We start from the raw sequence: 12,875 nt of genomic DNA, 5'->3' as shown, positions 1-12,875 counted from the left end.
AGCGCATGTCCAATCGTTCCATGCAGGCTGTAGACGCTCCTCACCCCTGGCGAGTTTTTCTCTCTCTTTTCCCTCTCGCACTCTCTTCCACCCATCTTGCATGTGCTCCGTTTACCGTTTACCGAGGCGGACAGAGCTCTCTACAGCGGCAGCGGACACTGCGGGGGGAACAAACCCACTATGGATTGCTAAAACTCGGGCTTCTTTTTCTCTTTCCCTCCTTCTCTCTCGCCTTGTGTCATCCTCCTCTATGTCTCTCCACAGTTTTTAAGGGACGGAAAATGAGGATTATTTACCCGCACTTTCTCGGGGTGTTTTCCGCCCTGTGGGGGCTGGTGACTGGGGCTTTCCCCAGCAGCGTTCAGATAGGTGAGTAGGTTATAGACACACTGCGTCTAGAACAGAGCGCTGTTATAGCCGGGGTTTTAAGGCGTCTTTTAAATTGTTTTCGTCCCCAATCATGTGTATTTATCTAAGTGGATTTGCATTGCTGTTATTTCTGTTCATTAAGTAGCCTACAGAGGGAAAAGGTTGTCTGTTTCTCTGCTGATGTGACTCAGATTATTATTCATAATTGTGGTAATTGTTTTCCCGCCGTCGGAACGGAAGGCTAAATCTCTCTCTCTTTCGCTCTCTGTCTCTCTTTCTTCGGTCTTGTCTCTGTCTCGCTCTTCCCCTCTTTCGTGTTATTTGTAGTTTCAAACGGGCATCCTGCTCTCATGAATGTTTTAGCGCGCATTGTTCCGTACGGTGCTGTTCTGAGTCAGATCGCCACTGCAGTATCCTCCCGTGCCATACATAGCAGGATAACCCTGTCTACCTGATCCGAACCCGACTCCTTCAGCACAGGCTAGACCGGGATCAAAGTTTCTATTAAACATGATCCACTGCCCTGCATCAGTTATATACCTCATCCTATAACAGTCCTACACACACACACACACACACACACACACACACACACACACACACAGAGAGAGAGAGAGAGAGAGAGACAGACACGCACACAGACACACAGACACTCACACACACTACACACATGGTACTCTGTTCTAGAGGTGTGTGTTAATGTATGCTCTACATCACTCCTTGTGGGGTGCAGGAGGAGAGGCACTGTAATGAGATTCTGGCCTCTGACTCTGTCTCGCTCCTTTCACTGAGCTGCCGATAAAGTTAATGCGCTAATATGGTCTGCTGGATACACACGCACACACAAACAAACACACAAACACACACACACACACACACACACACACACCACAGCTAAGCCCATGCCGAGCCCAGGACAGCACACAGTATGACAGTTCATTTGCATATCGCTTCAATGCACATAATTGGAATGGAACTTAAGCCAGAGGGAAATTAATTTCTTGGAGAATGTAAAAATAACATGTCATGTTGCATGCAACGGCTTAGAAATAGACTTGTGTTACTGTAGTTAATGCAGAGGAAAGATCAGTAATTGTGAGTTGCATTCAGGCTTCAGTAATACCCTAAGCGGTGTAGACTCTACGCTTGGTGTCTGACTTCTATTGCACTACTGCTGGATGTCTGGGAATGACATGTCAGTTGAGGTGATGTTTAGGATGTCTGGGAATTACATGTCAGTTGAGGTTATGTTAGGGATGTTTGTGAATGACATGTCGTTTGAGGTGATGTTAGGGATGTTTGTGAATGACATGTCATTTGAGGTGATGTTTGGGATGTCTGTGAATGACATGTCATTTGATGTGATGTTTGGGATGTTTGTGAATGACAATTTTAGGTGATAGTTTGGGATGTTTGTGAATGACATGTAATTTGAGGTGATGTTTGGGATGTCTGTGAATGACGTAATTTGAGGTGATGTTTGTGATGTCTGTGAATGATATGTCATTTGAGGTGATGTTTGTGATGTTTGTGAATGACGTAATTTGATGTGATGTTTGGGATGTCTGTAAATGACGTCATTTGAGGTGATGTTTGTAAATGACATGCCATTTGAGGTGATGTTTGGGATGCCCTTGTGGTTAGCGTGTCCACTCTGAGATTGGAAGGTTGTGAGTTCAATCCCTGGCCAAGTCATACCAAAGACTGTAAAAATGGGACCTGATGCATCTCTGCTTTGCACTCAGCGTTAAGGAGATAGATTGGGGGTACGGTCCTGCGATAGACTAGCGTCCTGTCCAGGGGGTGTACTTGTACATCAAGCTGCCTCGCGCTACAAAAACAGGAGATAGGCTCCTGCCTTATGAGCCGTTCTGGCTCACACAAGCTAAGGCTAGTTACTTACTTACTTGCATGCCATTTCAGGTGATGTTTGTGAATAACATTTCATTTGGAGGTGGTTGCCCTGCTGCCTTGCCTTCTCCCTTCCTCCCTCCTCCCTTGTCATCATTCTCCCTCTCCCTCTCACCCTCCCCGCCACTCTCCCTCTCTTCATCTGTCACCTTACCCTTCCTCTTCCTCTCCCTCTCACCCTCCCCGCCACCCTCCCTCTCTTCATCTGTCACCTTACCCTTCCTCTCCTTACCCTCTGTCTTACTCTGGTCTTTCTAATGTATCTCTCTCTCCCCTCCCCCCCTCTCTCTCTCTCTCTCTCTCTCTCTCTCTCTCTCTCTCTCTCTCTCTCTCTCTCTCTCTCTCTCTTCTCTTCCCCCCCTCTCTCTCTCTCTCTCTCTCTCTCTCTCTCTCTCTCTCTCTCTCTCTCTCTCTCTCTCCATCTGTCTCCCTCTGTCTCTTGCTCTCCCTCTGTCTTACTATCTCCATCTGTCTTACTCTCTCCCGCTCTCTACAGATTTCAGAATACCCCCCTCTCTCTCCACTCTCCCCCATATGTCCCTCTCTCTTTCTCTCCACTCTCACCCATATCTCCCTCTCTCTTTCTCTGAATGTGATGGGTTCATGTGGATGTACTGTACCAATGCAGAGTTTCTCAAAGTCGGTCCTGGGTGCACGTTTTGGTTTTTGCCCTAGCGCTAAACAGCTGATTCAAATAATCAAAGCTTGATGATTAGTTGGTTAATTGAATCAGCTGTGTAGTGCTAGGGCAACAACCAAAATGGCCCAGGACCGAGTTTGGGACACCCTGTGCCAATGAAGCACAGTTAAAATCTCTTTCTCCTCATCTAGGTGGTCTGTTTATCAGGAACACGGATCAGGAGTACACAGCGTTTCGATTGGCAATCTTCCTGCACAACACCAGCCCCAATGCCACGGAGGCTCCTTTCAACCTGGTACCCCACGTCGACAACATCGAGACAGCTAACAGCTTTGCCGTCACAAATGCCTGTGAGTACTACCAGATAAGAGTTTGTGTATGTGTGGACCTCCTCTTGGTAAATGGAGCTGAATGGAACTATTGGAACACTTGGCTTCCATGTGGACTTCCACGTCTTTCTTATGAGATAATCTCTGTCTAAACCTTCTTTAAATCGTCCCAGAGTTGTGTGTCATATTGAGGCCCAATAACTTGTTTTCTACGGTTGAGCCAGGCCAATTCCCGCCATGTTAAATTTGGCCCGGGGACTAAAGCTCTGTGGATAATTTGACAAATTGAAGCAAGAGTAACAGGGGGAAATGAAAAGACACTAGCATTTACTGGCTTGCCTGGAGATAGAATGGAATACATTATCAAAAAAGGCAATGGGGGAAGGGAATTCATTGCGGTCGTGTGTTGGTGTGTGTGTTGAATTAAGGATGCAGCTGCTGTCTTATCAAGATCAAATTTGTCTAAGTCATCCTCAACTACCCTCTCTCGCTAGCTGCTACTGCTGAGGGCAGCTTTGTTATTTCCATATGAAGAACTGTTGGTGACTTCCCCCTGCCTGTAGAAGGATGTGACTGGGCCAGCCTGATCACTAGAAATATCATTTGAAAAGGTCCTGAGAACATCGATATATGCCTTCCTTCCTCAGCACTCACAAAAAAAAAGACAAACGATTGCCCAGCACTGGGCACAAACTCGTGATGCTCGGAGACGGAGCACGCTGCTCAGACCACTGCGCCACCGCAGTTCACAATGATCTAGCAAGCCGCGAGAATACTGTGAATACTGATGATACCTGATGGTAATAGCGTGTCATTTTTCATTATTTAGTTTTAAGCCTTCCCCAAACCATTACCCTAACCTTAACCACTTGGAATTAATACCTAAACTTAACTAGTGATGGTGGAAAAAAAATCGATATCATTACATATAGGGATATTATTTTTGAACGATACATTGCCTTCAGGAAGTATTCATACCCCTTGACTTATTTGACATTTAGTTGTGTTACAACCTCAATTTAAAATGGCTTAAAAAAAAAAATCTCACCCATCTACACACAATTCCCCATAATGACAAAGTAATAACATGTTTTTAGAAATGTTTGCAAATGTATTGAAAATGAAATAAAGAAATATTTAATTTACATACTGTAAGTATTCACACTCATTAGTCAATACATGTTAGAATCACCTTTGGTGGCGATTACAGCTGTGAGTCTTTCTCGGAAAGTCTCTAAGAGCATTGCACACCTGGATTGTAGAATATTTGCCCATTACTCTTTTAAAAATTCTTCAAGCTCTGTTAAATTGTGTCACGACTTCTGCCAAGGCTGCCTCCCCTCCTTGTTCGGGCAGGCATCGGCGTTCTTCGTCACCGGCTTACTAACCGCTGTCGCCCCAATTATCATCATCACATTTGTCTTGTCTTGTCAATCACACACACCTGGTTCTAATCCCCTCATTAGTCTGTGTATAAGTGTTCCCTCTGCCCCCTTGTCCTTGTGAGTGATTGTTTGAATGTGAGAGTAGTGTAGCTCGGTGGAGCTACTCGTACCATTTTGTTGCCAGGGTTGATATTTCCCCTGTGCCTATGTATTGTATGGAGATATCGTTTCAGTGTATTGCCAGGGTAGATAGTTTCCCCTGTGCCTGTTTCGTTTGTCGCTATTCCAGCGTATTTTGTGTAACGAAGAAATAAACTCTGTATTCAGTGATTACCCTCCTGCGTCTGACTCCTTCCATCACACTCATCACAAATTGGTTGTTCATCATTGATAGAAAACCATTTTCAGGTCTTGCCATAGATTTTCAAGTAGATTTAAGTCAAAACTGTAACTTGGCCACTCAGGATCATTCACTGTCTTCTTGGTGAGCAACTCCAATGTAGATTTGGCCTTGTGTTTTAGGTAATTTTCCTGCTGAAAGGTGAATTAATCTCCCAGCATCTGGTGGAAAACAGACTGAACAAGGTTTTCCTCTAGGATTTTGCAGCCAGCACTATTCTTGAAAATATGGAGAGTGGTACTCAGTAATGTGTTGTGGTGGATATTCCCCAACCATAACACTTTGTATTCAGCACAAAAAGTGAATTGCTTTGCCACATTCTTTGCAGTATTTGTTTAGTGTGTGGTCCTCTGTAGCTCAGCTGGTAGAGCACGGCGCTTGTAACGCCAAGGTAGTGGGTTCGATCCCCGGGACCACCCATACACAAAAATGTATGCACGCATGACTGTAAGTCGCTTTGGATAAAAGCGTCTGCTAAGTGGCATATTATTATTATTATTATAGTGCCTTGTTGCAAACAGGATGCATGTTTAGGAATATTTGTATTCTGTATAGGCTTCCTTCTTTTCACTCTGTCAATTAGGTTATTATTGTGGAGTAACTACAATGTTGTTGATCCATCCTCAGTTTTGTCCTATCACAGCCACTAAACTCTGTAACTGTTTTAAAGTCACCATTGGCCTCATGGTGAAATCCGTGAGCGGTTTCCTTCTTCTCCGGCAACTGAGTTATGAAGGATGCCTGTATCTTTGTAGTGACTGGGTGTATTGATTCACCATCCAAAGTGTAATTAATAACTTCACCCATCTACCAATAGGTGCCCTTCTTTGCGGGGCATTGGAAAACCTCCCTGGTCTTTGTGGTTGAATCTGTATTTGAAATTCACTGCTCGACTGAGGGACCTTACAGATAATTGTACGTGTGGGGTAAAGAGATGAAATAGTCATTCAAAAATCATGTTACACACTATTATTGCACACAGAGTGAGTCCATGCAACTTATTATGTGACTTGTTAAGCACATTTTCACTCCTGAACTTATTTAGGCTTGCCATAACAAAGGGTGTAACGCATTCGCTAGGAGTCAGGATGCAGGTGCAGAAGGTGAGTTTAAGAATAATAAAAGGCTAATAAACAAAACAGGAGAAGCGAACTAAACGAGACAAAACCAATACTGCCTGATGACTGAGGCTACTGAGGGCTAAATAAAGGGGAAGTAATCAAGGTGATGATGAAGTCCGGGTGCGCATAATGATGGTTGCCAGGGCCGGTAGTTTGTAGACTGGCGACGTTGAGCGCTGGAGAGGGGGAGCAGGAGTAGGCGTGACAAAGGGGTTGAATACTTATTGAATCAAGACATTTCACCTTTTCATTTTGTAATAATTTGTAAAAATCTCAAAATCCCACTTTGACATTCAGGGGTATTGTGTGTATGCCAGTGACAAAAAAAATAGTAATTTCATCCATTTTAAATTCAGGCTGTAACATAATGTGGAAAAAGTCAAGGGGTGTGAATACTTTCTGAAGGCACTGTATATCGTATCGTTTTGACAATATCGCAAGTTTTATTTCCATGTCTGATTGTTTTCTCATATTCTCTCTTGTTTCTCTGCAGCAGACATATGGTGAGCAATATGTTTGGAACATCGAATCGCAAATAAAATCGCAGTATCGAATCACAATACATACTGTATAGAATCATGAGAATCGTAATACATATCGTAACGGCAGCTAAGTATCGTGATAATATTGTATCGTGAGGTCCCTGGCAATTCCCAGCACTAAACTTAACCCTTGGAATTGTTAATTCTTTAACCCTATATCCATGCAGAATTAACCCTGTAACCACATGGAATTAATGCATAAAAAATAGACATCCAATTTTGAAGGGAAACTATGAGGTCTTGACGGACTGGGCTGCCATAGTGTTGTCTACTGAAACTTTGGTACCTTTTCAATACTAGAACGTGAAAAACGGTTCGGTACTAGAATTTTTGTTACGTTCGGTACTTCTATCAAATGTGTCTCACATCCAGAAACTGATTGAGAGAGGATGAAGTCTGTCGATCAGCACAGCCGATGTCCCCTTACGGTAATCCCAAGGTATGTTACTTTTTCCTTGACTGGAATATCACAGATAGAAGGTATCTCAACAGTCTTTAACAGCAAACAATTCACACTTATTAAGGTTTAGGCAAAGATGCTTTGGGAAAAATATTTATCACATCAACTGCTCTAGGAATCTTGTCAGCATTTGTCAAGAAGAGGGTGATGTCATCTGCAAGCTGATTTATGATAATATCTCTGTCAGCAATGGAGATCCCTTGTATATCACGCTTTTTAATAACACTTGTAAGAAGTTGGGATGCAAGCAGAATTCCCCAAAACCAAATTTCTCAAGGGAGTGAAATAGAAGTGAATGTTCCATTTGTATCGAAGGCTTTATAAAAGTCTAAGAAGACAATAAAACTAATCTTCAAAAGATTAGATCAGAAGAGTCAATAAGGTTTAACACCAGTCGGGTACCATTAGATATACATGTATGTCTATTCCTCATGAATCCAGACTGCGTCTCCTCTACAATTGAGTCCAATACCGCTTTCATTATTTTTGCAAATATAGAGGCTAATATTTTGTAGTCGTTGTTGGGAAGACAGATTGGATGCCAATTATCGAGGAGAAGTAAGTCTTTCTTGGGCTTAGGGATCAATGTAATCAGACCTTTAGTCAAAATGGGAGGGAGAGCATTATTTGCTATGCTTTAAGAAAATACCTCCAAAAGAAAAGGGGCTAACTAACTGTTGAGAAAAAGTTTTGTAAAACTCAGCAGATATACTATCAGTCCCAGGAGACTTATTATTTTTAAGGTGTTCAATAGAATAAATTATCTCTTCAACTATAATAGGGTCATCAACAATGTTCCCTCTAATTTCTTTCGGCACTGAGCAAATTTCAGGTCTGCTGAGCGCAAACTTGAATGTTGTTGTGAAAATTCTGTGCAACTTCCTGCGCGCGTATTTGATCATAATCTAGGACTACCAGAGTGGCCTATTGTCAAAAACAATGGAGAAAATGCATCCCATAACATTTAAACATGCAAATAGCTGTTCTATCATACAGCCTACAGTAGCAGCCAATGTGTGGTGTTCAATGTAGGTCTACATTCCATGAGACATTTGAAGACAAAAAAACATGCAGGGCTTGACATTAACCTGTTCATCCACTTGTCCTTCAGACAAGGAGGTGACTGAAAATGTTGTTGTGTTGTTTGATGCAAGAAACCACTTCACAAAATAAAATGCATTATTATTCCTATACCGTTATTACAGAGAATCAGACAAATTATGCCTATTGGCTACTTAGCTTATTCAAGCCTGTCTCAAAATACAACACTGCCCCTTTAAGACAAAAAAAAAGCTCTTTACCTGACGCGCTTTTCAAAGATGTCTAGAAATGTAAACGTTTTGTGCTCTTGTAGGAAGCAATCACTCCCCTACTGCTGACTACAAATGATATATAACTGGGCTAATAACTCACTATCTAGCAAAGGAAATGACATGCAGCTCTCGCTTTGATCTCAAAACAAGCGCATCTACTCACAACCGCTCATGCTATAGTGTAAACAGTTCAAAGTAAATGGCACAGATCCATATATGGCAATAGTTTATCTGCATATAGACCTACTGAAGCTCTGACTGGTTATGTCGTGCTGGTCTGTGTAGAGTACGGGCTGAGTTCTGCATGTTGATCCAATAGAATCCTACTCCGATGTGTTCTGCCTACAAGAAAATGTCTTCCATAGTTCGTTTTGTTTTGGAATGTTGCGTGGGGAGTGGCTAATATTGTGTTGATTCGATCACAATTGCCAAAGTAAAGGGAAACGTTGATAGTGTTAACTAACAGGGAAAACTCTAGAAAGTTGAAGTTCAATCTAGTGCTTCTCTCTGCAGTGAGCTGCTCGGCAGTCTGGGGGCTACTGCACGCCCGCACACTCTCGCAGCTTAGAGGGAACATTGTTCCCTCTCAGCCTCCCTAACTGATTTCACATCCCCTAGAAAATAAATAAATGAAGTTGAGGACTCCTCACAATACTTATACTGTACATTTCTGTAGAAGTTGCAACAAAAGCTGGAGATTAGTTTGGGGTCATCTGTGATGAGACCATTCATATTTAATTGTTGAATTGTGTTCTTTTTTTAGATTGATATTTTTCTAACCTGAAAAATAATATGAATTCATCCTCCTCTAGCCATTTCTTCCTAGATCTCCTTTTGATTTCAGTTGACACATATAATCCAACTTGTGTTGTAGATCAGAACAGTTCCTCTGAAAGACTTTCAACAGGACTTTTTATTATTTCCTTATTTTTCAAGACTGTTGAAAAAGTATACAGTGGGGAACAAAATTATTTAGTCAGCCACCAATTGTGCAAGTTCTCCCACTTAAAAAGATGAGAGAGACCTGTAATTTTCATCATAGGTACACGTCAACTATGACAGACAAATTGAGAAAAAAAATTCCAGAAAATCACATTGTAGGATTTTTAATGAATTTATTTGCAAATTATGGTGGAAAATAAGTATTTGGTCACCTACAAACAAGCAAGATTTCTGGCTCTCACAGACCTGTAACTTCTTCTTTAAGAGGCTCCTCTGTCCTCCACTCGTTACCTGTATTAATGGCACCTGTTTGAACTTGTTATCAGTATAAAAGACACCTGTCCACAACCTCAAACAGTCACACTCCAAACTCCACTATGGCCAAGACCAAAGAGCTGTCAAAGGACACCAGAAACAAAATTGTAGACCTGCACCAGGCTGGGAAGACTGAATCTGCAATAGGTAAGCAGCTTGGTTTTAAGAAATCAACTGTGGGAGCAATTATTAGGAAATGGAAGACATACAAGACCACTGATAATCTCCCTCGATCTGGGGCTCCACGTAAGATCTCACCCCGTGGGGTCAAAATGATCACAAGAACGGTGAGCAAAAATCCCAGAACCACACGGGGGGACCTAGTGAATGACCTGCAGAGAGCTGGGACCAAAGTAACAAAGCCTACCATCAGAAACACACTACGCCGCCAGGGACTCAAATCCTGCAGTGCCAGACGTGTCCCCCTGCTTAAGCCAGTACATGTCCAGGCCCGTCTGAAGTTTGCTAGAGTGCATTTGGATGACCCAGAAGAGGATTGGGAGAATGTCATATGGTCAGATGAAACCAAAATAGAACTTTTTGGTAAAAACTCAACTCGTCGTGTTTGGAGGACAAAGAATGCTGAGTTGCATCCAAAGAACACCATACCTACTGTGAAGCATGGGGGTGGAAACATCATGCTTTGGGGCTGTTTTTCTGCAAAGGGACCAGGACGACTGATCCGTGTAAAGGAAAGAATGAATGGGGCCATGTATCTTGAGATTTTGAGTGAAAACCTCCTTCCATCAGCAAGGGCATTGAAGATGAAACGCGGCTGGGTCTTTCAGCATGACAATGATCCCAAACACACCGCCCGGGCAACGAAGGAGTGGCTTCGTAAGAAGCATTTCAAGGTCCTGGAGTGGCCTAGCCAGTCTCCAGATCTCAACCCCATAGAAAATCTTTGGAGGGAGTTGAAAGTCTGTGTTGCCCAGCGACAGCCCCAAAACATCACTGCTCTAGAGGAGATCTGCATGGAGGAATGGGCCTAAATACCAGCAACAGTGTGTGAAAACCTTGTGAAGACTTACAGAAAACGTTTGACCTGTGTCATTGCCAACAAAGGGTATATAACAAAGTTTTGAGAAACTTTTGTCTTTGACCAAATACTTATTGTCCACCATAATTTGCAAATAAATTCATAAAAAATTCTACAATGTGATTTTCTGGAAAATAAATTCTCATTTTGTCTGTCATAGTTGGCGTGTACCTATGATGAAAATTACAGGCCTTTCTCATCTTTTTAAGCGGGAGAACTTGCACAATTGGTGGCTGACTAAATACTTTTTTTCCCCACTGTATGTCACACATGCAGCTAACAAAAACATATGGAAATGTCTGCTCTACCCAAAATTATAACCAAATAATTGCAGCATTACCACAAAAATGGAAGAGGAAAGTGGAAGGGGGAAAAAGTAAGGAACTTGTCTGTCGGCCCTGCATTAAAGAACATAATTGGTTAAAGAAAACTGTGATAAATAAAAAAGTATACCAGTTTCATTTAAGGACCAAAAGATTGACAGCCGTCGCAAAATAGTTGGGAAGAGATTTTTGACGTACCGATTCCATGGCATAGTGTTTATGAACTGATACGCAAAACGACGCCAGATTCAAAACTTAGAATTTTTCAATTTAAATTATTGTACTAAATTCTTGCTACCAATAGAATGTTATTTATATGGGGGATACAATCTTCCCAGCTCTGCAGATTTTGCTGCGAAGAGACAGAATCATTAGATCATTTGTTTTGGTACTGTCCATTTGTAGCTTGTTTTTGGACACAGGTCCAGGAATTGCAATATTTACCTGGAGCTAACCCTGCAGATTGCACTACTCGGTGATCTGAAAAGTCATAGTCAATTGATCAATAATATAATAATATACTTTTTTTTTTACTTGTGAAGATGCTGGAGGAAACATGTACAAAAGTATCTATATCCACAGTAAAACTAGTCCTATATCGACATAACCTGAAAGGCCGCTCAGCAAGGAAGAAGCCACTGCTCCAAAACCGCCATACAAAAGCCAGACAATGGTTTGCAACTGCACATGGGGACAAAGATCGTACGTTTTGGAGAAATGTCCTCTGGTCTGATGAAACAAAAACAGAACTGTTTGGCCATAATGACCATCGTTATGTTTGGAGGAAAAAGGGGGGGGCGCTTGCAAGCCGAAGAACACCATCCCAACAGTGAAGCACGGGGGTGGCAGCATCATGCTGTGGGGATGTTTTTCATCGGCAGGGACTGGGAAACTGGTCAGAATTGAAGGAATGATGGATGGCGCTAAATACAGGGAAATTCTTGAGGGAAACCTGTTTCAGTCTTCCAGAGATTTGAGACTGTGTCAGAAAGCGACGGTGAATGCGGTAGGCGAAGTCAAACGCAGGACACAGAGCTTACTGGAAACGTACTTTACTCGAAAGTAACCAGAGTAGAAAACAATCTCCAACACAAGGAGGAAAAACCAACCCGCACACGAACACTGCCGATGACGAATACAATAACACACAACACACAATGAACGACAGAGGGTTAAATAGGGAATACAATACAACATAATGGGGAACAGGTGTACACAATCAGGACAAAACAAGTCAAATACCGAAACATAGATCGGTGGCAGCTAGTACTCCGGGGACGACGAACGCCGAAGCCTGCCCGAGCAAGGAGGAGGAGCAGCCTCGGCTGATTCCGTGACAGTACCCCCCCCTTGACGCGCGGCTCCAGCAGTGCGCCGATCCCGGCCTCGGGGACGGCCAGGAAGACGCGGAGCAGGGCGAGTCGGATGACTCCGGTGGAAGTCCCTCAACATTGAGGGATCTAGAATGTCCCTCCTGGGGACCCAGCACCGTTCCTCCGGACCGTACCCCTCCCACTCCACGAGATACTGCAGGCCCCCGTCCGACGCCTCGAATCCAAGATGGAACGGACTGAGTACGCCGGAGCCCCCTCGATGTCCAACGGGGGGGAGGAGCCTCTCGTACCTCACTCTCCTGGAGTGGACCAGCCACCACCGGCCTGAGGAGAGACACATGGAACGAGGGGTTAATGCGGTAATTACTGGGCAGTTGTAACCTATAGCATACCTCGTTCAATCTCCTCAGGACTTTAAAGGGCCCCACAAACCGCCGACCCAGCTTCTGGCA

The 12,875-nt window shown here is 43.1% G+C and overlaps 1 protein-coding gene across 6 annotated transcripts in view; it reads left to right on the top strand.

Annotated features, from left to right (window-relative positions):
• The window catches only part of LOC121567799 (glutamate receptor 4-like), a 135,459-nt gene that overhangs the window by 15 nt on the left and 122,569 nt on the right, over window positions 1-12,875 (top strand). For all 6 annotated transcript variants that reach the window (XM_041878087.2, XM_041878088.2, XM_041878091.2 and 3 more), the window contains exons 1-2: window positions 1-369; window positions 3,112-3,270. The exon at window positions 1-369 is cut by the window's left edge and continues 15 nt beyond it. In XM_041878087.2, coding sequence (XP_041734021.2) covers window positions 6-369; window positions 3,112-3,270 — 523 coding nt within the window. In that variant the 5' untranslated portion in view covers window positions 1-5. The remainder of the gene's footprint in view (window positions 370-3,111; window positions 3,271-12,875) is intronic.

This window comes from Coregonus clupeaformis, unplaced genomic scaffold, assembly GCF_020615455.1.
Source record: "Coregonus clupeaformis isolate EN_2021a unplaced genomic scaffold, ASM2061545v1 scaf0052, whole genome shotgun sequence".
In the NCBI taxonomy this organism is placed as follows: Eukaryota; Metazoa; Chordata; class Actinopteri; order Salmoniformes; family Salmonidae; genus Coregonus; species Coregonus clupeaformis.
This window is presented reverse-complemented; position numbering and strand designations above follow the sequence as displayed.